A 26349-nucleotide genomic window follows, 5' to 3' on the forward strand; every position below is an offset into this window, starting at 1 on the left:
CCTTCGGCAGGTTGGCACTCGCTGCTTCTAACCAAAGCATTTTCGTTCGCAAGGTCGTCCGCTCGCGCGAGGCGCACACACCACGCATATTATTCCGATTGCGAGAGAAAAGTTCCGTAAAAAAATCGTCAAAGTGATGAATCAGTGGCGGCAGTGAATTGTGACCACCGTCCACTTGTGTGCGCTGAGTGGCAGGTGCCAGCGCGCCAGCGTGAGAATATCAGCCGCCCGTCCGAGTGCCCGATCGGGGTGGAGAATCACGTGCCTTTTTACCGCAGCGGCTATGTTTTGATAGTGATACAAAATGGCGGGTGAGTGTCCGCGCCGTGGTGCTTTTCATCAACACGCGCGCCGCGCCGACCCCCTGTCTAATGTTGTGTGCGTTGTTGTGTTGCAGATCAATCGTTGGGCAAGGACGAGTGTCTGGACGACTGCGACGAAGGTGAGTTGGTCATCATCTCACACGTTTGTTTTGCGCCGCGCCGTGCCGTGCGCACGCGGTCGCCGCGTTTTGTTTTGGCAAGCAGAGCGGCGCGCGGCGTCCGCTTAGTATTTCGGGCGACGTCGTCGCGCTCGCTGTGTGTGGCGTCATCCCCGTGTGTCAGTGCGACAGCGCCCCGATGGACGGGGAATGCCGCCCCGCCGTGGAGTATTACGCCGTGGCCGCGCATCCGCAGCGCATACAGTGCGGTATCATGCCGTTCGGTGAGCCTCTCATCATACACACATTTCTTTTCTAGCTGCACCAAAGCAGCCGCACATTGCATATATGTGCGGCGTAGTTGCGCTCAATGACGGCGCCTGTCTCTTTGACGTCAAGCGCGATATGTAACTCGCGCGCTCTTCGATTGCTAAACGCAATAAATTGATGTGTTATTTTTAATCGGCAACGGCGGCGCGCTTTTTCGGCGTTCGAGTGCTTTAAGCGAGGCTGCGTCGCGGCGCTCTCGAAAAAAGCCATTCTAATGCCAATAGATAAAATTATCAAGCCGCCGCGCGGCCGCTTGCGACACGGACGCGGCGGACACACGAAAAACAAACAAATTCCATTCCGATACCGGGCGACATTGCTACGCGTCTGCGTGCCACCACCTACAGTGTGTCCACCGCAAGTAAAAATAAACCCGAAAAACTTCTCGGTTGCATTTTCCAGCAACAATGTTGCAATGTGCAATTTTTAGCATTTCCAACTTCTTGGACGTGTTTTCTTCTTGCGCGGCGTGCCGAGCGCGTTGCATGGGTCAATGGACGTCATGCTTCTTTTCAAACCCCATCGTCCGCCTATTCGCTTACTATGCGCGAGCATATCCGCCACTCTGTCGCTTTCTGCGCATTCATAACATTATATACCATATGTCCTCACATAAACACCACACAGATATTTTTGCGCATAAAAAACTGAAATTTTTAATATAATAATGACGGGTTTGCCATTGTATAACGGGCTTCTACTCGCCGTCGAATTTAATTCGCCTGCATTATGAGCCTCACAGTTCACAGTTGTGTCTAATATGCCGCCGCTCGGTGTGAGCTATTAGAAGACGCGCGCCGCAGAAGACATGGGCGGGCACGCTGCACACACACGTTTCGTTACGTTTATTAACTTTTATTAAAGTAATTATTTTTTATTATATGCCCTAACGGTTAGCGATTTTATTTCGACAACGAAACTGCTAAATTACCACTAATTAAAATATTATTTATTCTACTTTGTAAAAAGGGATTTGCCTGTTTCTGTTTTTTTTTCGTCCAGTCGTAAATGTGTGTATATACAAGTGGTACGAGTCGAAAAACTGGAGACGTTTCCCAGAGCGTTGTTTAATTAATTAAAATTAGAGCCACAGAAGACGCAAGATGACGAGATATGAAAATTATGAATGATAATGATACGGCAGCCGAGAGCTTTATTGTGGTCTTTGTTTCACCAAGCGCGCGCGATTAGAATCAGCGTTTAACTTTTGAAAAAAAAACATGCGCACGCTATGCCGAAAAAAAACGCGTTCATATGTATTTACTTTAAAAGTTGATTCATTGATTCAATGTTCAATTCATAACTTTTTTTTCTCTCGCTCTGCTCGCGCGTCTGCGATAATCATTTCGACTGTAATTGGCCTGCGATTAAGTTATTTTGACACGTTGGTCAATCGATGAATGAGAATAAAATGTTTTGAATGAAGTCGGTACAACATGGTAGTAAACGCGGGCAATCTCATAAAAAGCTGCTCCTGCTGTTGCTGCGTCGTGCGTCTGACATTGCTCCGACTTATTGTTAGATAAAGCACACGGGTGTCACTTCCGGAGAACGAGAGAGCTCATTCAATATGTAAATACGCGCGCGTCTCTTGCTCGCGCGATGTAAGTAACTTTGCTCCGTGGGATATCCGCTGCGCTGCGTTCATTGTATCCTCATCATAATATTTTTTTAGTTATTGAGCGGTTTGTCTCACAGCTTAACTCTGCAATACTCGCGCGAAAAAGTGAGGAGGTATGATGGGTGTTTGGGGGGTTAATCTTGATATTTGAATGATGCGTGGAATGATGGTGATGATGAGGACGGTTGAATGAAGATTTTATTCGTGCAACTGCGGTAAACCACGCCCGGCGGAGCGCTGCTTCCTATCGATTCTTCGCCGCCGGCGGCAGGCGACACACTGTATGCGGAGCCGCGCGTCGGCCCTCGCCCTCATCGCCGTCCGACCACCCTTTTGGTTGTTGGTTATATAGTAGTCGTGTAGTATGGGCGTACGCTGTGTCGTCGACCGGTGGCGCCCTCGCGATGCCGCGCGGCGACGGCGATCGCGCACACGGACTGACGAAACTCCACACCCGACGCAGCGCACGCGACGTATGTCCGATGTGTCCGGCGGCGGCTACGGTTGCTTTTTGCCCGCCGGCGTGCGTGCGTGCGTGCGGCGAATTGCGTCGCGGCGTCGTTCATTTTTGCACATTTTGCGGCGTGTTATATTCATGCGCGTGGTGTTTGGAGAAAGTCGCGCAAAGGGGTGGCACATTACGATGGGCTCATCCGTAATCCATGCCGGTAGCGATTGTTGACGACCATAGGTATGGTGATATGGTGGTGGTGGGTGTATTGTTACTGCAGTGTGCGAAATTTCGCAGAGTTTTTAAAGTGCGCGAAATGTCGCAGCGGCGTTGTGGTGCCTGTGAGCGTTGAGTGGCGGCACGCCGCGCCCTGAAACCAACCTTTGCGGCGAGCTTTTACGCTTTAGGAGGCCCCGAATGGTAATTAAACTGAACTGCACCCATCTTCTACTTATATTTATACCTTCGTAATCATAGCGCAAAAATTTAGTTTTAAAATTAATTTTTTTTCACTTTTTAAGTGTGAATTATCAGTTTGGTGGTTGGGGATTAAGGGTTGCGATGCGATGAGCGTAGTGGGCGCAGAGACGGCGAGCGTGTGCCGCGAAGCTTTTGATAGGCCGGCCGTAAATATCGATTCGCGTCTTACACATTCAACGATTTCGTGCCATCATCTTGTGCTTGTTGGGGGGCGCCGCCACACTACTACCGGTGTGCGACACCTCCCTTAACAATCGACTACAATGCGAATAAAAACTAATAATAAGGTTATTTAAATAACACGCCGGAAAGTTTTTAATGAGGCGGCATTTATTTTGAGGCATTTTGGGGAATCGACAGTAATCGTCTGTTTAACGCCCTTTCAAACACACAATTGGCGCAATTTCTATTGTCGCGGAAGTTTCAAGTTTCTGACGGCGCCACTGCCTCCGCCGCCGTCGCCGCGCCAAAGCCCTTAACTCAATCTTTGCTCTCCCCCGAGGAGCGCACGGCCGCGCGCGTTGCTTTGATTACTCGGCTGCGTTTGTGCCGCCGGGGCGTCGAGTATTAATTAACGACTTCAAAAGTATGTCCAATTAGTCCACGAGCGCGCGCGCGCTTTCTGCTGCTGCTCACACTCGAAACTTTTGATTGAATTTGAATTTCGGTATTTTGCCGAGATTTGCTGGCGCGAGGAGCAAAGCACTTGAAGAAAGAATCTTCTGCGGGCGTCTGGCGGACAGTCTCGCCATCGCCACACTTTGCGATTTTTGCGCTCTTGGTGTGTTTTTTCCGCCTTCATCTTCTTTCGCTTTTCTAAACGGCGTGAAATGTAATTTATTGGTTTCGCACCGCTAGGCGCAACAGAGCGCTAACTAGCGGTACGTCTAGTCTCGACGTAACGGCTATTTCGATCCATTTCAATCAACGGCGTGCTCAAATGCTGCAAATTAATTTCAGCACACTGAGCGGTTGGGAGACACCACACACACACTGTGTATATGCAAAAATGTTGCGGTCAATTAAATCGGCGTTTAAAATGCTCACTTTTGAATGGCGTTGCGCACGCCTTTTATAGTAAGCGTAGATCCTGTAGTAGGATTTGTAGTGGACGTGATTATCGCGCGGGTGTGTTGGATATATGCGTGTGTGTGTGTAATATGAATGACGCGCCGCGACTCGCTTTGAATAAAGATTGATCCACCTACACACATAACACCTATGCACCCCCTTGGCGATGTCGCTGATTAAAGTAATGCAGTTTGGCTTGTTATTGTTTACAGGAGTGTACGAGCAGGGCGACGGTCCCGCAGCCGAGGAGATTGAAGATGAGGGACTCACGCCTCTGCAGCGCATCACCAAGTACGCCTGGGCGGAGGAGGTCTACAACAGGTCAGTAAATGTCTTCTTCTTGAAATGTTTAGGTGTTTGGCGGCAGCACGTGAGTCACACACGGGCTAGTAGTGATTCCGCGTGCCGAAAATTGGTGGTTCACGCGCGCCGCCGCGCCGCGACCGTTCGGAAATAGACGTCGCGATGCAAATTTAGCTCGCCCACATGTCGGCGTGCCCAGACGCGTCGCCGCGACACGGATTTTAGTCCTTGTGTCGTCCTCGCAAATATCCCTAAACGAAAAACTGCCATCGCCAGCGATAGTCGCCAGCAACTTGTATGTAGAGAGGCGCAGGCATATGCACACACTTGCGCTCAGAGATTTGTCGCGGTTTGGTAGTGATTCCTGTCTGGAGCAGTCTGGCCGTCGTGCGTGTTGCATAATTACGCGTGAATTATTTTGGGTCAGATGACATCATCGGCTAGTGGTGTATATTTGGATCCTGCCGCGTCTCTGAGCTCGCGTAGGTCATCGCACTCGGCGGCAGGGTGTTGCTGACCCGCCGACCCGATGGGGTAACAACCTACTTTTCGAGTGGCGGGCGCGCTGCATTGCACCCCTTTCAATCTCGTCTCTTTCGGTGATATTTTTTTACTTGTCATCGTCGTATTGGCGACATGCCGACAGCCCGACAGGTTTTTTTATTACGATGGGTATGATTTGCTGTTTTATGAGAGAAGGGGTGCGTAATTAAAATGATGAATATCACCAAAGTGATTCATTTACTTATTTATTGTTGTTGCACGAACAGGAAGTTGCACATTGCCGTATTTGGAATTTTAGTTTTGAATCATCTGAAGCATAGTGGATTAATGGATAATTTCGTGGAGTAATTTCGGTTGAATCATCGCATCTAGTTTGGTCGTGGCATTTGTTCTAGTAGCTGACTAGTCATTTCACCTCTAACCTATGAATAAGTTTACTTTTCTCTGGAAGCTTTTTTTCTGTACGTTGTGGCTGTATATGACTAATCCCCGAGCCTGTTTTGTAATTTGTGACTATTCATTCGGAGGGGTATAAAACGGTGGTTGGTTTTGATTTATTTCGTAAATAGAGCGGTGCGTCTATTGCCGTGTGTGTTGCTGCCCCTCTTGTGATATGGCGTTTGTCGGAAGAAGCCGAAAGGTAACAAAGTTGGTTGGAAAAAGCTAATCCGCATAATTCGAATAGGGTCCCAGTCACGTGAAAATAAAAGTTGTCTTTTCGCTTCGACGCGCCGTTCCCATGATGCCGCGCCGCATCTTGTTTGGCGGATTCCAGAACGGGACACCCTGGGAAACTAATTTCAACGTGTTTCTTGCTCGCCTTTTTTTTCGCATGCGCCGAACCTTGATCCTTAATCTGCTTTCGAGTTGTGTGTAGCTGTAATAAATTCAGCGTAACAAGAACTCGATGCGGAAGGCAAACTTTCTTTCCTCATCGGCTTGAAACTCGTTGTTATTGCGCCGTACGTATTCTAATTTTTGCTTTGGCAACTTTGTTTACAAAAGTTGTCCGACACAGGCCGCGAGTCGGCCGGAGGAATTTGTGTGGTGGTCTGGAGAACAACATCGAGCGCGCGGTGCTCATTGGCGGTCGCGAGTACACCCACTTTGCTCGCTCTCAATGAAACAAGAGATAAAGGATACGCGAACGTCCAATCGGCCGCGATATCGATGGGTATGCGGCGTCCGGCGGTCCGAAAACCGGTTCCTCTTCTTTATCGCCGCTCTTCGGCTTGTTTTACTACACATGCTATAGTTTTACTCTACACGCGTACTACCGCTAAAAAGAAGTTTTACACGATTGAAGAAGGGTTGTGAGATTTAGGGCATTAATTTGCCATTAAGGACATTAGGAGCAGGGTAGGTCGCACGAAATCGTCTAGGGTTGGAATAGAAACGTTGTTATGCGGTCGTAAAAGTTATATGGAGTATAAACATATTGATATGTGTTGTTAAAAATCAATTACATTCGAAGGAAGCGCATATAATTTGGAAAATTATTTACTTTTCATATTATACATCACATCGTATTTACTGCTGTCTAGAATACGCAGGGAGTGGGTTTGGTTTGTTCTATTCTGTCGTGATGAGATATCTCGCGGTTGCAAACGGCATGTTGGGTTTGAGAATAGATGATATTAAACGCGAGGGTTCTTTAATGGACTGGCAAGCAATACAACAACGAAACCGGGAGGTGAAGTAATGCACATCTGCCGGGACAGGTGGGTTTGGGGTGCGAGGCGAAACACGCCGGACGGACGCGCGCCGCCGCGGCACACATTGGTTTGCGCGCTGGATAGTAGTAGATGGTGGATGGATTTTAACGATAGTTTGTTGCTGGCTCGCAGCTTGCGCGATGTCGGTCTACTGCAACCTACCCCATCGCTCTTCCTGTCGCGCGGAGTGCATTGACACCCCGCCGACAGCAGCGTCTTCCTGGCTGCCACGACATCCGCCCTCTGCGTGGGCGTTTTGTTATAAATACATTCGGTACATTGTTGCGAACGAACGTGTTGATTATGTCAGGTACGGGCGTGGGGCGAGGCGGTTTTTGTTGTTTCTGAAGATGAGATGTTGAGTGTAATTAGGTGCATGTGTCAGTTTGATGCTTGATGCGTGCGGATGCGTATTTATAGGCGCCCTGCTGCACATGTCGATGGCTCGCCTGTGTTTTTTTTTTTTGTTGCTGCTTGGTTTTGTTTGTAGGCTTGCACACCTAGAGGTGCTATGCGACTTTGTTGGGCGCGCACGCGCGTATATTTAGCTCGTCGTTAAAATTAGCGCGTTGATGAGGATCGTCGGCAAGCGATGACTTGTCGCACGAGGGAAGAGGGTGCTTATTGATGGCTTGTCGTAGGTGTACGCGAGTAAAAGTATCGGAAAGGCAAAAGGGTGCGAAAGTGAAGGCCGCGCCAGATGTTGAACACACAGTCAAACGCGATCGACAGCTGAAAGACAGCTGCGTAGCATTCGACTTGCTGTATTGTAGTGCTTTTACAAGCTCAGAAATTGTTTAAGAATTTAAGAATTGCTTCTTGCGCGGGGCCCGTGAAAGATTTTGCGCGCTGCGCCACGCTTTTATTATTACCACCGTTTGGGCGCGTGCCGCCATCGGTGATGCATCTGTCCTTTTGCGTACCGTGCGCACCCGCACTCCACACAAACACTACCTGATATTGGACCTGCGGGCATAGATGTGCGAATTGTATTGTTTGCTTCAGCTGCGATTGTTGGTCGCGTGCGCTATGTATCGCTAGGTATTTGCCATTCGCTAGGCACGAGTCAATCCCGATTGGGTTTTTCTTATCGCGCGCGTGTACAATACAACCAGGTGCTGAAATCTGTCTGCGGCGGTATGCTGCGTCCTGCAGCTGTCTGCCCCGATTCGCCGAGGCAGGTGCGGAGAAAGACACCGCGGCAGGTGATGTGGGCACGTGCAAGAGACGCGCCCGGTCCGCAGATTTGAGGATGCTGGCGTGTATGTAGACAACTTTCTCTCCCCAGGGGAGCACAGAAGAGCAGGAAACAGACACGATGTCGAGGTTTTTCAGCGAACAGCAGGCGCAAATCTGTTGGCCTGTGATTAGGCGCTGGTTCGTTTCACTTTTTAAGATGTTACATAATAACGTTAATTAAGGTATACCTCGGTGTGCCATGTGCCACACGGTGATTGTCGGGCGCGCGCGCGCGCGAGCGGCAACACGTGACCGGAAATGGGATGATCGTTTGCCGGCCACCTGGCTCGTGCCCGTCGCGCCGTAGATGAGCTTTTTCGTTGTCGGATGGCCCGCACGGGTCGAAATTAACAGTAGTTTAACGAGGAAGACCTTAAACTTACACTATGATTATTATATTATTTTTAGTCACATTTTTTATATACGAGTATAATGGAATTTGGTGTAGTATTTATAACACGACGCTTTTGGGTGCTCGATGGGTGCGCTGCCTGGAAGACATTACTTGAGGAAATATCGTTTGTCTTTCAATGCTAAATATATTGAGCACGTGTCGCGCACGTCTGGGAAATTGATCTATGCAGATAGCCCTCGCGCGCGCGCGTGTGCACCCAACTCGAATTGCAGCGTCTGTGGGTGCTGCTCCTCCGGACGCGAGTAAAAATACATTCTCGGTGAAATGTAACAACACTTCCGCACCCTCTCGAAAGCGGGCATAACTCACGCGGGGAGACTGACATATGCCGCAGATTATAGTCTCGAGCGGGAATATGTCATGTCTAAAGCTCCCTTCTTTAAGACATACGGTGGGTGCGCGTTTATATATAGAATAATCGACTCGGGGTGCCAAAGTTAGACGACGACTTGGGAGCTCATCCCAGTCACGGACGCATTTTTAAAAGCGGAATCCACATCCTGGTGAGTGAAAGTGTCGAAGACGAAAATTGACACACGACGCGAGCGCGCGTTTGCGGGGGGGCCCAGTCATAACAAACTTATAAATAGAGCGTCGCGTCCCCCTTCCTCTAAGTTTTCCCGTGAGGCCCGCGCGCGCGTTTCGTGTGCTTTGCTTGCCCGCGCCGATTTCATTTCCACCCACACGCACCGCCAGCCGCCAGTAAATAGGACATAGCGCACCGTACGCACGGGAAGCGGACAAATCGCGCGCGCAATGATGCTGGTCTTCCATAACAAACGCTACGGCTACGGGCGTTGGTCTCGTGCACCAAGGCTGCTGCTGCTGCTGCAACATGGCCCCGGGCTGTGGATGGCTTATAAAATGAGAAATAGTTGGAATTCCACGCGCGAGAAATTGAGAAATATTATCATGGTATGTTGGCAGTCGCTGGTGGTACTGGCGCTGGTTCTTGTGCACACGCTGTAAGTAGTTGTAGTGTTGTGTAGGTCTCTTCGGCTGTAGGAAAGTGTCTGAAAGTTTATTAGCCATCTGGTATGCTGTTCGTTCATGTTTGTCTCGGGCATGCACTCGCGAGTAGCGCAATGTTTGTAAACAAGCTCTCGGAGCGCGCTCGTAGCTGTGGTGGTGTTGGGGGGAGATGGATGAGGAGGTGGCGCGCAGGAGGTTGCGGGGACGTTGGATGGCCGGCGCGCGGAGTGCATCACGCCGCATCGGAAGTTCAAGGCCATTCCGCAAGAATCGCGAGAGTTCCTTACCTCTTTGTTTACATCGCGCGCGCGCGCGCGAGCCCGAGATGGTAGCTGCTGGCACGCCGACCGTCCATCTTTTGGACGCTGTGTGAGTGAGTGTGTGTTGCGCGCCGAAGAGATGCTGCCGCCGCGGTGCGAGAGGAGAACGCTTAACATTCCGCGGCGGCCGCGATCCGCGCGCCCGATTGCCTTCAGGTGTATCATCATCATCGAATACATGCTATTACGTTGGAATATTTTCACCGCGGCGCTTTTTAAACAAGATTCACACATCCAGTGAGATGCGCACTGCGCTGCCTGTGTGTTTGTTATGTTATCATGTGTGGCGGCACTATTTGCCTTATTTACATCCGCTTGCGCCAAGCCGACTACAAAGCGCGCTGTGTGTATGCGATGCCACGGCCGAGATAAAAGCGTCTCTCGTCGGCCGGATGATGGTGCCATATTAGTTCTTGTCTGGGCAGTCTTGTTGACATGTTAATCGCGATGTGATGCTCATGCAAAGCTTCAACAAATTGACTGCCCGGCCGGATGTTATTCCATAAAGATTGCGATGGCGGAGAGGCGACGCGGTCATCCTCTTAGGCGTCTTCTTCTTGTTGTTGTTGTTTGTTGCGTTGCATCGGAATTCCGATGGCGGGAAAAGTCGGATTAGCGTGTTGTTGTAGTATGGAGTAAGTAGTATAGTAATAACTGCGCAGTAGGCGCTTTCGGAGGCTGGAAGGCGCGCGCGGTGAGACGGCGGAACCCTGTTCGGAATGTGGCCGTGGAGGCCACGCTGAAGGAGTGTCTGGGATGTACACATACGAGAGCGTGCACACGCACTCGGTGCGCGGCGATGTGGTCGGTCGGTCGGTCCTTCCAGGAATCGCCTCCGACCGCCGGTACACCCCAACCCCCCAAGCCTGAAGCCGCCGCGACTTGCTTGTTCTCCTCTCATCTCTCAGCGTGTCCATGAACCGAACGAACTTAAAGAGAGCACCGAACTTTACACAAATCTACGCATGCCCTTCGCGTCGGCGAGTCGAGGATGCAAGCAGGCTGGAATGCCGACGCGCGGGCATCTCGGAGGTGTCTCTCATCGCGCGCGAGCGGCAGCGGAGCCGCGGAAGACAGGGGGATCCTTTGGTGGTAGGCCGACGAGATTTATCTCTCGATTCAGCGTAGCACACCACACACACACACACCGTAAATGCATATAAGCGCGCGATGCTTCGATACCACGAAAAACCGCCCCGAATAAAGCGAGCGTTGCCTCCCGTCGCGTCATCTCCTCCACATTCATTACAGGCGCAACAAGCTGCTCGCTCGCGGCGGCGCGCGGCGATTCGACGAACGCCAAAGAAATGGTGGTGTTGTCGGCCGGCGCCACGTTTGGCGCGGCGGCGTACGGACTCTCCCTGATGTAAATCACCCTGACCATTTATCACCAATCTTGGTGTGTTGTGTGTTCTCATGCTCCGACGTTTTCGCAGAGAGCGGGCGACCGCGATTCGTGGAAGCTCCGAGCGGCGCAGGTAGAAAAGTCGGCCAGTGCACCGCAACTCTCACACACAATGCGCCGCGCCGCGTGTTCATTGATATTGGGGCCTGGCGCGCGCATAATTGCGCTCCGTTTTGGAATTGCGCCAATGAAACGCAACGGTAAAAGCGGCCGGCAGAAAACGAGCGGAAACGCTTGAGATTCCAGCGAAATGACGCCGGGCGCACCGAAAATTCTTCCGCCAATTGAGCGCGGAACGTGCGGGCCCAGCTCTCGGACTCGCGCTAATTGCCCGACCCAAACGCACCATGCCCCATCGTACATGCATTGACGCGCGGTGTGTGTCATGTGTGCGTGCGGTCTTTTCCGCGGGGCAGAGAGAGCAGCGGTGAGGAGGAATGAGTACTACTTGCAGCGGCAGCAGCGGCGACGTGTATACAAATCATCAGGTTGTGTGTGCTCGGAGCGCGAGCGTGGTGTGACGGTTTCCCACGGTCGCGCTCGCACCCCCCGTGCACACCGCGCGCGCGTCGGCCGGCAGCAACCGGAGGCGCTAATACCCAGAATGGTGCTGTGCGCGCGGCGTGCGCTTCTTGTGCGGCGAAATTCCTTCTGTTGTTGCTTGTGTTGTTGTTGTTGCGCCTCTTGTTGTTGTTGTTGTATCGGTACAGTTACGAGCTGCCGCTGCATTCCAGAGCTGACCAGCACGGCGGACAACCTGTAACATTCCTTCGGATGCATCGCGCGAAGAATATTAAAAAGCAACAACAAAAAAACTGCGCTACGAATTGATCACAAGTTGATGAACTTTAAGCGAAGAATTTATTTTCAGTTTAGGACGACGCCTGGCGCTTATTGTGTGATATTTAAGATGTTCAGCATTGTTATGATAGCGTAGGTGCGGCGCGTCGCAATTAGTCGGAGTCGTTAATGAGGAGAGGAGTTGCAGCAGCCGCGGCGGTCTCTCCTTGAACCGCGCCGCGTCCTTGCTGAGCGCATCTCTTGCCGGACTGCGGTCGCATTCGCGCGCATTCCATCGCGTGGAATGCCCCCGCAGGGCACACACGAAGAAAGATGCTGCGTTCGATGTTAGCAGAGAATTGAATATCAAGAAGATTGCGATTGCAGCAATAACCGCAAACGCGCCAACCCAACCTAGGACAACCTCACGTGCCGGATGATGAGTTTTGCAGTTAGCAGGTTGTCGGGGCGGCGCTGGTAGAATGCGGGTGTTTGTTGTGTGTGCAATGTGCAATGATTACACTTCCCACACTAACAGCGGCGCAGCCACAGTCAGTCAGTCAATGTTTTGCGTCACTCGGGCGGCCGCCGCGCGCGCGCTATCGTTTTGCGACGCCGTGACCCGTAACGATGCCGATGCCGAGCGAGAGCGGGTGGAAGTCCATTCAATAAAAAAGCACACACATTCGCTGCGCTCGCGCGCCTCCACTCCTCTCCTCACCGCGCCTCGCTCGCACGTTTCATTCATTCATTATATGCGCTATGTCGGTCTCTGCACGTGCGTGTGTGCGGCTTGGAAATTACGTCAGAGAGTGATTACACCGTCGCGATAATGCAATTGAAATTGTGCGGCGGCGGCGGCAGCGGCGACTTGAACGACTTGTGTGTACTCTCGTATATACACATTGCGTGCGTATTGTATTGATTTTTCTTGGCGCGTTCGAATTTGAATATACGATGATGTGCTGCATCAGCATCATCATCTCGAAATCTAAATGAGGCCGATGCGCGCGGTGCCGCCTTGTGATTAGGGGCGATGCGTGGAATGCGTTCGCAATGGAATCTGAAACGGGTTTTCTTCACTCGTGCGCGCGCGAGAGATGCGCTCTCTGTGGCGGCCGGTAGTATTTTTGTATCGTCATCTTGCGCGGCGGCGCGCTGGACACTCCGAAATTTTTTCGCCTTGTTTTCTGGGTCGGCGTCGTCGTTGACGCGCGCGGCACCTGTTTACTACTCAAAAGTCATCATAGTCGTCGTTGTAGTTTGCGCGTGTGAAGGCGTTGCACGGCGGCGCTTGCTTTTCGTTGCGAGTTGTGCGAGATAATCGATTCGGGACGCCGCGGCGCGCCGCCGTGCGAGTGCGCGAGGGGGTTCTCGGGTTCAAGGTCTGTCGTGGCGCCCTGCGCCCGTTACGTAAGACGGGGTCAATGGCATCTGACGCCGCCGCGGCCTGCGCGTTTACACACGCACACATATGGCCGCACATCGCTGTTAATTCAGCTAATTAGCGACGGAGTGCGGACAGCGGACAATCGGAGTGCTACTCGGTGGAAATATTGCGCATTTACAACATTTGCGTAAAAGTAATCTGGTTTTTTTTTTGACTCGTACTATTTGATTGTGATTGCGGGCGCGCATTTCTGATGCATCAATAGCGATGTGTGTTGTATGTATGGGTATGTTTACATTTAACATAACGGCAAATGCACAGCTCGGTTATGAATGAAATATGCTTGCACCGCAGAACGGCTTATCGCACATTGCCTTCGGGGCCTTTATCACGCACGTATTATGTCATTGAGTCGTGTGGTATTTTTCCGCGGCTTGTTTTTTTTCTCCTCTCAACTGCAATGCAATTTTATTCGACGTTATCCAAAAGTTCTCTGATGCGGGGTTTCTCTTTCGACCGGATTCCTCACACGGTCGGTACAAGTTAAGTGCTGGCTAGCGTGGTGGGCTCTCTGCGACTTGTGGTGCAACGAAGAGAGCGACCGCCGTGGAATGCGTGGGGTCTCTGCCACTAAGATTACTGACCGTATTTCCTGGAATCGGGCTGTTGTCGGCGTGCATCCCAAGTCAAAGAGGCTGCAAATCAATCAGCATGCACTTGATGTGTGAGAAGAATTGGAATAGTTTTTAAGTCTCGAGGAGGAGGAAAAAACGCGAATCGTCGTGCATGTTGCGCTGAAGAAAGTGAATGAACGCGCGGCGCGGCGACTCACACTCGCTGCTGCTGCTGCTGGCGCGCTGGTTTCGTGCGAGAATCGCGTGTAATTCGATCCGTGTGTGTCGTGTCGGGCGAGCACAGCGAGACGACGACGACGACGTCTTCTTCCTCCTCGCCGCGCCCGCCTTTGCTTGCGTTGAATAAGTTTTGTTTGGGTTCTCTTGCGCGCACGATGCGTGCGTGCGTGCGGCATTCGGGCCCGCGACGACAGCGTCGGTTGCTTCTCCTGTGCCTATGCCTGCCTTTGCCGAGGAGGCACTTCCGGGCGAGTCCACGCCGAGGGGTGAGTGCGGAGGACCGACGCTCGCGAGCGCGCGCGCCCCTCCTAATCCACTTAGCGGTGCGCTGGTGTGCGTGCGGTGGCGCGCCATCTGCGGCGTACGCGAGCGCGCGCGCGTTCAGTCGCATTTCGAATGTGTTGATGTTGTGTTGTCGCGGTGTGCGCGTCGTCGTGCATTGCGTGATGCAAAAGGCAACGCGCATTGAAACAAAACAAACGAAATATAAACAAGCGCGTTGCAAATACCCGAAAATGTTGCATTATCGCGCGCGCGCGCACCGGAAGTTGCGAGTCGATTATGGATGCCAGTGTATTCGGCGAGGATGTTTGGTGCTTGTTTGTGGCGGCATCGTCGTCGCTGTTCGGGAGGACTCGTCGTCGGGGACGCACAGGATGTGAACACGTGCACACGCGACACATGACTCCGCGCCACAGGATGTGGCTCAACCGGAAATCATTTATTGGGCGCATCCGAGGTAAGCCGACCTTTTTAACGGCGTCGTCTTTTTGAATGGACGCGCGCGCGCGCGTCGTTGCTGCTGCTGCACCTTCGAAACACAACGTTTGTTGTAAACGCCGAGCAGCGTGTGTGTGGATGATGGATATGTGCTGCGGGGTGGGGTGCGGAGGCGGCAGGGAAAATAAAAGAAGCATGAATCACTGCTGAGGAATCAAGTTGCATATTGTTTAAACAAGTTTATCGCAGCGCTAATTATGAATGGTGTGGTGCGTTGTGTGTGTGGTGTTTATTAAGTGGAAATGCGCATTTGAACCGCGAGGTCGTTGTCATGGTTACGCCGCCTTAGAACTGCGTCGTTTCTTTCGCCTCGTTCGCGTGCATGTTTTCGGATTGCGCCTCGCTTTCCATATCGCGCGCGCGCGCGCGCCACGGAACTTTTACGTCGTTCTCTACTGCTGCTCGATGACGAAATGTAGGCAAAAACAACGCAGGTCCTGCGTTTACACGCGCGCTCCTCCACCAAAACAATAAATAACCATTTTTTTCTCTCCAAATTTTTTAAACGCATAATGGAAATTTTGAATTAATTGGATCAGCATGGATTTGAGTACCTACACAAAATGAAATGTCGGTGGTGGCCCGCGGCGGCATATTGTGTTGTTTTTTTCGAGATGCCATTTTATCATCATCGAGCGCGGCACGTCGTGTTTCTCTCTGAACATGTGGTTGAAGTGAAATTGTGGCCTCCATTCGGGGACCGTGAGAGTGTTTGTTCCGTGTTGGCTGGAATGCGAGGGCCGTTATGTTGTGCACGACACCGACACAAACACACACGCGCGGCGCACAGCAGACAAACGCGTACGCTCGATTGGTCCCTACTCTCCTCTCCGATCAAGCAGAATGCAGTCGGAGAGAACATCGCTAGCATCATCTCTCCTTTCTTCTATGATCTCGCGTGTATGTGTGGTATACACAATATTCGAACGCATCTCAGACGCCTAGGCTCTCTTGCTAGGCAAAGAACGACGACCCATAAACCACCATAAATATATTAGTTGTTCTACAAACTGGCATCGTCTGCTGTCGCACACTAACAAATAATTCTATCTAGGCGCAAAAAACACGTGCGAGTTGAATTTATCATGTTGAGATTAATGGAAAACTGAACAAATAATCTATGTGTATGCATAAATGATGCATTTATTCTTGATTTGATATTTGTAATAGGTATATCCTGGAAGGTTTTGCGTATGTATCTATGAGTTGGCTTTATTGGCATGACGACACACTCTTCGTCCTACTACGATGTGATGGTGACGCGATGACGCCTCTGTTGCGTTTTGTTCCATTCATACAGCACAGTGTGCGCATTCCACGCGATGGCGTCACTTCCGGCCCACGGCCAGAGATCTACTCTCGATTCGTAGCATGAAAAAAGCGCCGCGCCGATAGCGTGGTATCTGAAATTGCTTTGTTTGTATGAATTGTTGTTAAATGTTGTTGTTGTTGTTGTTGATGTTTGTGAGTGTGATTGTCGACCTTGTTACGCATCCAGCTCCATGATCCATCCATTCATGGATGATGCCCCACTCGGACCACACATACCAAGGCTCCTCTCTCGCGTTTGGTATGAAAACGCGACCGTTTACTGTTACGCGCGCTCGCCGGCCGTATACTATGAGATTCTTGAAAGTTCAATCATCCCGACCGACAAGTGCGTGGTGTGTGCGTGCGCCTGGCTAGTGCGTCGCAGAGCGGCGAAGAATCGCCTAGGCGCTGGCCTAGAGCAGCGCATTTTTTCGTCCTCCTCCTCTTTGGTTTGGTTTCTTCGGCGGCAAGGCCTTTGGCGCGGCCTTGCCGTCATCAATCACCTCTCTGAAATTTCACTTTGTATCGGCCCGACCGACAAACATTCGATACGTTTTCTAATTGGGGGCACATCAACAAATGTGCGTGGCATTTAATTATTCTGCGTCTGTTTTTTTCATCTGTAGTTGTATGTTTGTGTGTGTGTGGTTGTTATCGCTTTCAGTTTGCATCACGCGTTGGCGATTTATGAATGTAAACATAGTGTTAACGTCAATTGTTGCGCACGTCGTGGCGTGGCCCGCAATCGACAGGTGGACGCGCGCCGTGCGGCGGTCAACGCACCGGAACATTCCGGGAATGTCGCCGCCGCTTTGGTATATCGATTCTGGACTAGTTCTGGATTATCTACGGACTACTCTTTCGGGTTGGAGCGTAAAGGTTGTTGACTGGACAACGGTTGGTGTGTCTTCACGTGTGTGTGCGTGCGTGTTGTATGTTGTGATTCCGTCTGAGACCCGCATTCCGAAGGCAGGTCACACATGCCGCGCTCGCTGACGCGTTCTCTATGCTCACTTCTTGTGCGATGTGTGATGGTCGAGGAAGAGAGGAGACGGTCAGTTTGATTGTTTGTCACGTTTCGCTGCTGCTACGTGAAATTGTGCTGATGGTGCGAATTTTTCCATCGGGACGACGACTGGTTGGTTTTCGTACCTGAAACGGCACAATCCGGACACGCCCCACGATGCTAGGAATGTCCGTTTTTGCACGCACGCAACGCACTCTCACCCTAGCCGACATTGTCGCGCATTGTGCTCCCGGCTATTGTTGCCTAATGGCTTTCGCAAATTTTTCGCGGCGTGAAAGTGTCACACCTGGCCTCTTCTCGTTTGGGGTGGCATAATTACATTGGACGGTATTAAAATTCATATTTCTAGACTTTTGACGCAAGTGCCGGAGAGCAGCGGCCCGGCCCATCATCATCCACTCGGCCCCGGGGCGTTGTCTCTCCATTTCCGCTCCATCTTTGCACCCCGGACTAATTGCATATCGCACATTGAGTGGAGTTTGCATTCCAATTCAATCTCGAATATTTCGATGCGAACGGCCAATCATGAATCTTTAATATCGGCTTTTCCCAAGGGAGCAAAGCATATTTGCGTGTGTTGGTAGTAGTATGTGCACCGAGAGCGCCGCGGCCATCTTAGCTCGCGACGACGAGGCGGAGACTCGGGCGCGCGCACGTCTCGCTCGCACACTCGGTGGCTCGCGGGTGCGTGCTCGCATTAGCAATTCCAATTTGGGAACCCAACTTCCAACTTGGAAGCGATCGGCTTTGCTGGGCCCCACCCCACTCGAATCAGTGGCACGCTGCTGGTGGAGGATTCTTCTTCATCGCGATGACAATTCGTCCCCGCGAACCTCTGTATTGTTCTAACTGATGAGTCTCCCTTACTTTATCTCTCCGTACCTGATGATAATTATTCATTCGTCGCGCGTAGATAAGGTGACGCGCGCTCGGTGGAATCTTGAGCGAATTACGTGCGAGATAAGGCAGGCGGCGGAGACGCGCGCGCGCGCGTGCGTGGGCGAGAAAAGGCGCATGCGACGTCACAGAGAGCGTGTACGCGCGCGCGTCTGCGACGTAAGATAATTTCATTCATCGATGCCGACGCGCACGTCCAATTGGATCGCGAGATGCGCCCGCATCCGCCGCGAAGCTTCCCGCCAATCTCGCTCGTCGTGCGTGCTGCGCGTGCGCGCCACACTCACTCACTCGCTCAGCTAACGGCGCCGACGCGCTCTGGCAATTGGAGATTTCCCGCCAATGCGTTTCGCGCCCTCGTGCGTGAACCACGTGTTTTTGTTTGAAACTTTTCGAATATGTGCGTCCCTAGTGAGGATGAGTGTTAATATTCAGTGGTTTTCGTTAATTACAGAAAGTATGTGGCAACGGTATTACTGGAGATTATTCAAATGGCGCCCGCCGAACCGCTGAGCACCGATCTTCCTCAGATTATGGACATTTTTGGAAAATTGGTACATGATGCTGGTAAGTTTATTTTTTTGAATATTTCTTATACAAACAATTTGCAGATTTACCTGTAGTATTGCTAAGTATAAACCTGCGCACGTATTAGATTGGCATTGGCGATTACTAATTAATTATTAACATTGGAATGCGGTGCACGGTGTGAATCATGAAATGTTTAATGCAATGCTCACTGTGCACAGCCGCCGGCGCCGTAATCGTACATGAATGAACGATTGTGACAATGAGTAACAACAGAAAAATGTCAGGAGTGACGGTGTAATGCAAATAATGGAATTTCCGTTACCATCATCTCACTGTAAACCAGCAATAATCGATTGCTTTTCTCGAAATGCATGCGTTATTTACAACACTATAGAAGTTTGAATTACAAAAGTAAAATTAGATTGTCCTCCGCATCTCGTGGGATGCATTTCAGGCACGTGGCGGCCGTGTTTAACAAGTACTCGGGAGATTTGTTGCGTAACGCTGAGACCCCCTTGCTCTGCTGCCGAGACGCATCTCTTGTGTTTCTTTCGCCGCAGGAATAGAAAGGAGGAGGAGTGAACGTGTCGCGTCGTCTCGAGTAGCGAGTAATCCAGAAGGAATGTGCGAGCTATTTTGGTCGGAGGGCAGCGCGCTTCCGGTCGGCGACGACAGGAAACTGCACACGTGGGCCCCCTGCAAACGGTGTATAAATAGTTTTGGGGGGCACCCTAAGAAATGCGCCGTGCACCCCCAGCGAACCCGCGCTGCGCTTCGTCGTCTGCTAATTATAGAATTTATTGGGATGAGTCAAATTCGAAATTGATGTCAAGTTGCTGCGCTGCTGCTTACCTCGACCGTTTTTCTTTCAAATTTGTGCGAACAGGCTAATATCGATTATTGTGGGGGCGGTGGCGGCAGGTCGCGTATTTTCGGTGCGTAGTTTCCGCGACACGCGCTGCGTGTGTCTCCCTGAACTTGACACACTGTCCGCAATATTGTGGCCCAACGCAAATCAAAACCGCACGCTGCCGCATGCACGCTGATTGCATTCCCCGGAACCATTTGTAAACGATTATCAAATGTAATAGGTTGATTTGATTTTAATTGAAAACGAACCAACCGCCATTTTGTAACAAGGCGCTGGCGCTGATGATGAAAAGTTGGAAAGGGCGCCAACGAGCTCGATTCGTGGAACGTGCGTACCCACAGGTTTGCTGCACGCCGGGCGGAGAACCAGTTTAGAAATTATCATCATCATCGAGCGCAGGCATGTGAATGCAATATGTGTGTGCATCGCCGCGCGCGCGTCGATGTTTAGAATCCCGACGTGTAGTGTGTGTTGCGTGCGTTCTCTGCGAGACGCGCGTTTAGGAATGCGACGCGATGCGCCGGCCGCAACGGTAAACTGTGCGGCGCGCGTTTGGGACGCTCGACGCTGGGCGTTGCTGAGCCGCGCGCCGCGACAGAAGCCTCAATGAAACGTAGTAGTGCGCGCGCGGCGGGCACACACGAGCGGGGCAACGATCTCGCGCGTGGCGCCGCCAGGTGCGCCTGGCATGAACTAATCTCGCTACACGACTGGCTCTCGGCGCGTCCGTCGCGTAGCCGCAGTTCGCCGAAGCGGCACGCACGCCGCCCGCATGGCTTCCATAACGGCGTCGCGCGTGAGTTTTGCCCGCGAATTTACGTTGTTTCTTCATGTGGTGGTGTGTGCTTCCCCCCGCGACGTTATGGCAGTGCATGTCCTGCAGGAATGCGGACAGGTCTCTGCTGTCCGTACCCGACTGGGCGGCTAACCTCGCACGCGCGGCATGGCTTCTGTACGCCGAACGCGTCCGCTAGTCGTCAAAATGGTGGTGTGGTAACCTCGTGTTGAGAGCGCGCGTCCCCCGGTACGAGACCCGCTTCCGCTCGCTACTTCCAGCGTGCGCGCCGGGAAACAACGCGGTGCACATTCGGTATGTTTCAGCTCTTCTTCCGCATTGCGATATCAACGATATGCCCATGCGTCTCACATGTGTTGTACAAGGTTTGTTCTGTTTTTGCAGAAGTTGTGGTGCGCATCGACGCGCTGGAACATATCCCGAGCCTGGCCGGCATGGCGCTTAAATGCGCGCAGAAAGTGCCGGCGCTGGCAAACATCACCAGCGAATACCTGCTCTCGATGGTGGTGAACAACCTCGGCGACAACGACAACCAGGTGCGGAAACATGCGCAACGCGCGCTCTTCACGTTACTTGAGCAGGGACTAGTCAGCAAGGCGCAAGCAGAGATCCAGGTCTGTCCAACGATCCTGGCGTTGACACGGAAGGAGTCCATGGTCACCGACGGAGTGACTGTAAGTACTCAGCCAGATAGATACATTTTAGTTCAGTAACACTCATCATCTTGCAAACAGTCATCTGCAATATGAAAGACATGGGTAGTGAGATGTGGCAGTTCCTGGTGTCTCACTACCTTGTCTTTCATGTTGCACATGAGAATAACCGCATCATCCGCTTCAGCTGTCTCGGTAAAGTTGGTCTGTCTATACTCTTCAGAGTTGGTCTGTTGTAGGACTTTTTAGCTATCACAGCCAGCTTTGATGAGCATAGCTGTTCCATTCATTCTTCAATTGTTTTCTTCAGTTTGTTTTCACTGCCAATTGCGCATGGCCGTGCCGTCAATTTGGTTGTGAAATCTGTTTTTTTTTTCGTACAGTTATCACAGCCACTTTGATGAGCTCGGCGGTGTAGCCCCAATCAACATGAAAAACAAGTGAAAATGTTACTTGCTGAATTTTGTTCTAGTGTGTTTTAGTGATTCGTTGCTGTTGCTGCGAATGCCTTTCCCGTCAATTTGGTTGTGAAACCCCCACGATTGCAAAGGTATCACAGCCATTTTGACGAGTTAAGTTGTTGCGCGCCCGATCGACGTGTGGGATTTCCGCTCCCCTACTTTTCGGCACTTTTGGAGGAGTTGTTGCGGCGCTCATCAACTGGATGTGAAATGGATGTTTGACACATATCACAGCCAGCTTTGATGAGCGCTGCATAATTCATGACGCCGGTTGAGTGCTGCTACTACTGGGCCATGCTGGGCGAAAGAGGAAAGATGATGGTGGATTGTGTGCGGTGTGTAGTATGGCTCTCATCAGTTGGATGTGAAATGTTTGTTTGTTTCATATCACAGCCAGCTTTGATGAGCGTTATGCTGTTCAGAAACAACAGCGGAACCAATGGCATTTAATTTTTGCGTGTTTGTTAATGTTGCGATTTAGTACCTGTTTAATGTGTTTGTTTTACTATTTTGCAGTTGATGGCAAAGGTTGTGCCACTTCTCGGGCGAGATGTCACCGAACGAGTGTTCCTCGACAGATTCGTCGAATTGTGTGCCGCAATGAAATTTTATGTCCGTAAGATTTGCGCATCGCATGTTGGCGATTTTTGCGCCATTATTAGTCGACCTCTTTTTGAAAAAGTACTGGTGAGTATCGTTAGTTTTAAAAGATAGTATGAGTTTTATCTTTATATGATGATAATTGATTACGACGGTCTTCCGACACATCACATGGAGATATTTTTTTAGTAATCACTGATTGCCTTCTTGCAATTAATAATACCTGATATTTCAAGGAATTTAAACTAATAGAAACATTTGTTGCAGTTCATAGCCTACGCAAAATTGTGCAACGATGAGGCCTGGGGCGTGCGGAAAGCATGCGCCGATGTGGCGATGTCTGTATCGTGCGCGTGCTCGCCAGATCTTCGGAAGATGGTACTGGCGCCGGCGTTCGCGCGTCTCTTACGCGACAAATGTCGGTGGGTGCGCATCTCTGCGTTTCAAACACTCGGTCCTTTCATCTCCACCTTTGCGGAGCCGACAATCACATCGCTTGCGTATAATAATATGGGCGAGCTGGTTCTCGTCTGCTATGGCAGCGAATTTAAGTAAGTTGAATAATCTTTTGAGTATGTAGAATGATTGATCATAGTTTGCATGATGATACTTTCCACGACGGTCTTCCGAGATATATATGAAGAATATTCGTGTTTTCTGATTTCTTACTTCAATATATTTATATTAACCAATGTTCATCATGATTAAATTTAACCTGAACACTTTGATTATTACAGAATAAATAATTCATCATGCACGCCAATGGATGAAGTAAAGAATTTGTTTTACCTCTGTTTGGATGACTTGGACGACGACTCGTATGACGTTGGCTTTGTTCGAAAACGAACAGAGGAAGGTGAACAGCCGCTGCCACCCGAAGAACTGCCACAGTTGGAAGCGCCACCACCACTCGATGAACAGTCTAACGCGCAAAAGACGCCGCCACCTCCTGAAGAACAACTTCCCGCGCCGAAGGAGCTATCACCACCACTCAAAGACGACAGGAAAACCGATCCAAACAATGCGTGGGTGATGGACGTGATTCTTAAGGGCCTGGACGATTTCATGCTAACAGAGGACTTCGACAACGATGAGATGATCTTACGTAGCAACAAATCGACCGACGACAACAAAAAACAATGTGATAATTTAGGTAGTGAGATTAGCACAATTTCGAATCCGGCGAGCGGCGATCAATTAGAGAACGTCGATCTGAGCCGGAGCGAACAAGCTACCTGCAGTAGCAGTGGCGATGAAGCCGATCGCGCCGATTCGGGCGGCGCTTGCGCTGCGGCGACGCCCGAAGGTAATAATGATGAGGACGGTTTGGAGTTATACAACTCGCATAATTATTGGTATGTGCCTCCAGATATGCCTTTGGATCCTAATATTGTAGCAGGAATTGAAATTGAAAAGACTGCTTCTGACACTACCGATTTACCATCCGCACAAGAGGTAACTATTCTCTCTGCCGATTTTGGCGCAGTTTGAAAAATCTATTCCGTTTAAAAAAGTACACAGCAGAATCTCGTCATGTTTAATTTCGGTATGAAATTTGCTTTCGTTTGTGTTTTATATGGATCATTATTAACAATCAGAACAAACATGTGGCAGATTTATAATTTAGCAGCGTAGAAAGTTTTCCGTGCATGATAATTAAAATCGCTTTGAAATTTCATTCATGTTTTATCGCTCACTTACATGCGTGCTTGAAATAATCTGTACTAACTGTGTTTTATGTTTTGTTTTAGAACACGGACGCTTTTGCAAAACTGAAACTGATTTTGAAACAAACAATCTTAACGAAACCGTTGTTGTTGCGGCTGCCGCGGACGCAACCTTCAAAGCTGATTCGCCATCAGGTAATTGTAAATATTTTACCGCCATTTTCAAAAAATCTTCATTCTACAAGACTTCTGGACAAAATTATTATTTTTATCATGCAAGCTGATTCTGCCACTAATAAAGCAATTAATAAATGCGAGTTCTGAACTCTTGTAGTCTTCGATGATGACATTTTGATTACGACGGTCTTCCGACACATCAAATGGAGATATTTTTAGTAATCACTGATTTTTACGGGATAAAAGAACGTCGCGTTGAATTTGTAGATGAGTGTGTTAAAATGTTGTGCATTTTGCAGATGTGTTACTAGACGGCGAAAGCGCCGAGATAACGGAGTTAAAGGAGCCGCCACAAAAGATCGTGCCGCAGCTTCTCATCGATCACTTTATCTCGATGGCGGATCCGAGTATCGCGCAAGACATCGACGACAACATTGCCTATCACTGTGCCTATTCGCTGCCCGCCGTTGCGCTCACGCTGGGCAGCGTCAACTCGCATTTATTGAAGGAGACGGTTGGCACGCTGGCGGCCAACATGCAGTACAAGGTGCGCCACACGCTCGCCAGCAGCCTGCATGAGTTGGCGATCATCTGGGGAAGCGATATTGCTTCCAATGATCTCGCTCCCATCTTCAACGAATTTATCAAAGACTTGGACGAAGTGCGCATCGGCGTGTTGAAGAACCTTGCTCAATTTCTAAGAGTGAGTATTTAAACTGTCCCAAAATGAGTTACTACTATTGATTATTATTTACTTACAGCTTATAAATCCAACTAAGCGGTCAATGTACCTGCCGCGTCTGTCGTTCTTTTTGCAAAACAATCAGAAGCTGAATTGGCGCTATCGGCACGAGCTTGCCGAACAGTTACTGAAGTCAGTGACAATGTTTACGCCGTCAGAAGCGTCCAAGCATATTTCACACATTGCTCAGCGCCTGCTTTGCGACAAGGTGGCGGCCGTGCGGCAGATGGCACTCAAACTTGTGGCGCAGTTGCTGCAGCACATCAACAGCGAGCCGGGACTTTCGTCGCGGATGCTAATTAAATTCGCTGAGACGTTTGCACACTCGAAAAAGTGGAAGCTGCGCCAGACGTTTGTATTCCTCAGCTGGGAGTTGCTGGTTGGAAAAGCACTGCCCATCGAACAGTTTGCCAGCGATGTTATGCCGCATCTGCTTGATCTTAGTTGGGATCCTGTCGCCAATGTACGATTGGTTGTGGCGCAAACAGTTGTTACACATATGATAAACAACGGTTAGTATTACTATGACTTCATAAAATGCAATAGTTCAATTCTTTCAATTAGCATGATTATAACATATACAATACGAATATATTTATGAAGACACTTTTGTATAAGGCAGACTATGATTTTTATTATCATTTCTAAAGTTTTTCTATTTTTGGTAAAATGGATTCTATAATTCCATGTAAAATTCGTTTTCAGAATATTTCCGAGATCCAGAAAATCAACACTACGACCTGTTGGAGTCGGTGCTGCGTCGATTGCAAACTGACGAGGACATCGATGTACGACAAGCGGCTGTGGTTGATGCGTGTCAGAAGTACGCCTATTGAATAATTTTTGGTTGAATGTTTTACACGGTTTTTACATCAAAAGCAGATGATTGCAATTACACACGATTTTTACATCAAATGCGAGAGATTGCAGTTACACCCAACTTTTACATAAAAAATTAACGAGAGATTGCGGGCCTAAACCAACTCGTACTTTTATTCTTGTACATTATAGTTATGTATTAGTTATGAATATGTAAATGATGAAGAAAAACACGCGCCGATTAGTTTAATATTTTGATGGTTTTATATGAGATTGAGCGAGCGAGCGAACGAGAGAAAGAAGTTATATTTGTTAAATTTAAAATAATTGTATGTAATATTCGCCAAAACAAGAAATTTTTAGAATGATTCTAATTTTTTTATTCTATCCCCTTTCCTAACACATGATAGCATTATCAGAAATGACCGCCGCGGATCATTATTCTATCAGAAACTGTATAGATACAAGCTATTAAATACCAAGATTTAACAAAAGCGTCAAGCTGACGGACGATATGGAAATCCTTCAATATTTGCTTTTCTTGTGACCGCAATACAAACTATTCTGCTGAATGACTCGGACACTAAAGCACATTGGCCTTTTTATACATTGGACTGATCCGCAAATTGCGAAATGAAGAGAAAACGATTAAAGCCGGCTTCGTTTGAAACGCACAACTTACTTAACTCTCTAACACTACCTCCCCCCACCATTATTTGCGGGTCGGGTGTAGATATGAAAGGACC

At 49.8% G+C, this 26349-nt stretch overlaps 1 protein-coding gene across 1 annotated transcript; it reads left to right on the plus strand.

Annotated features, from left to right (window-relative positions):
• Window positions 1-103: 103 nt before the first annotated feature.
• On the plus strand, window positions 104-25971 carry LOC135794659 (serine/threonine-protein phosphatase 4 regulatory subunit 1-like). The gene is made up of 12 exons (XM_065306001.1): window positions 104-311; window positions 398-442; window positions 4587-4695; window positions 18741-18853; window positions 20869-21158; window positions 22115-22285; window positions 22466-22749; window positions 22936-23653; window positions 23950-24178; window positions 24342-24745; window positions 24804-25296; window positions 25490-25971. Exons 1-12 carry the CDS (start codon window positions 305-307, stop codon window positions 25618-25620), a joined length of 2994 nt encoding a protein of 997 aa, XP_065162073.1. The 5' UTR covers window positions 104-304; the 3' UTR covers window positions 25621-25971.
• Window positions 25972-26349: the final 378 nt, after the last annotated feature.

The sequence above is a fragment of the Atheta coriaria genome, unplaced genomic scaffold, assembly GCF_025399875.1.
Source record: "Atheta coriaria isolate IRGN ID8LTWV9N9 unplaced genomic scaffold, Caltech_Dcor_3.1 hic_scaffold_6_pilon, whole genome shotgun sequence".
Lineage (NCBI taxonomy): Eukaryota > Metazoa > Arthropoda > Insecta > Coleoptera > Staphylinidae > Dalotia > Dalotia coriaria.

Excerpts from the sequence above, each read along its gene's own strand:
- LOC135794659 (XM_065306001.1), top strand. Across the intron at positions 443-4,586 it reads TCTGGACGACTGCGACGAAG|GAGTGTACGAGCAGGGCGAC; the intron begins GTGAGTTGGTCA and ends TATTGTTTACAG. Across the intron at positions 22,750-22,935 it reads TGCTATGGCAGCGAATTTAA|AATAAATAATTCATCATGCA; the intron begins GTAAGTTGAATA and ends TGATTATTACAG.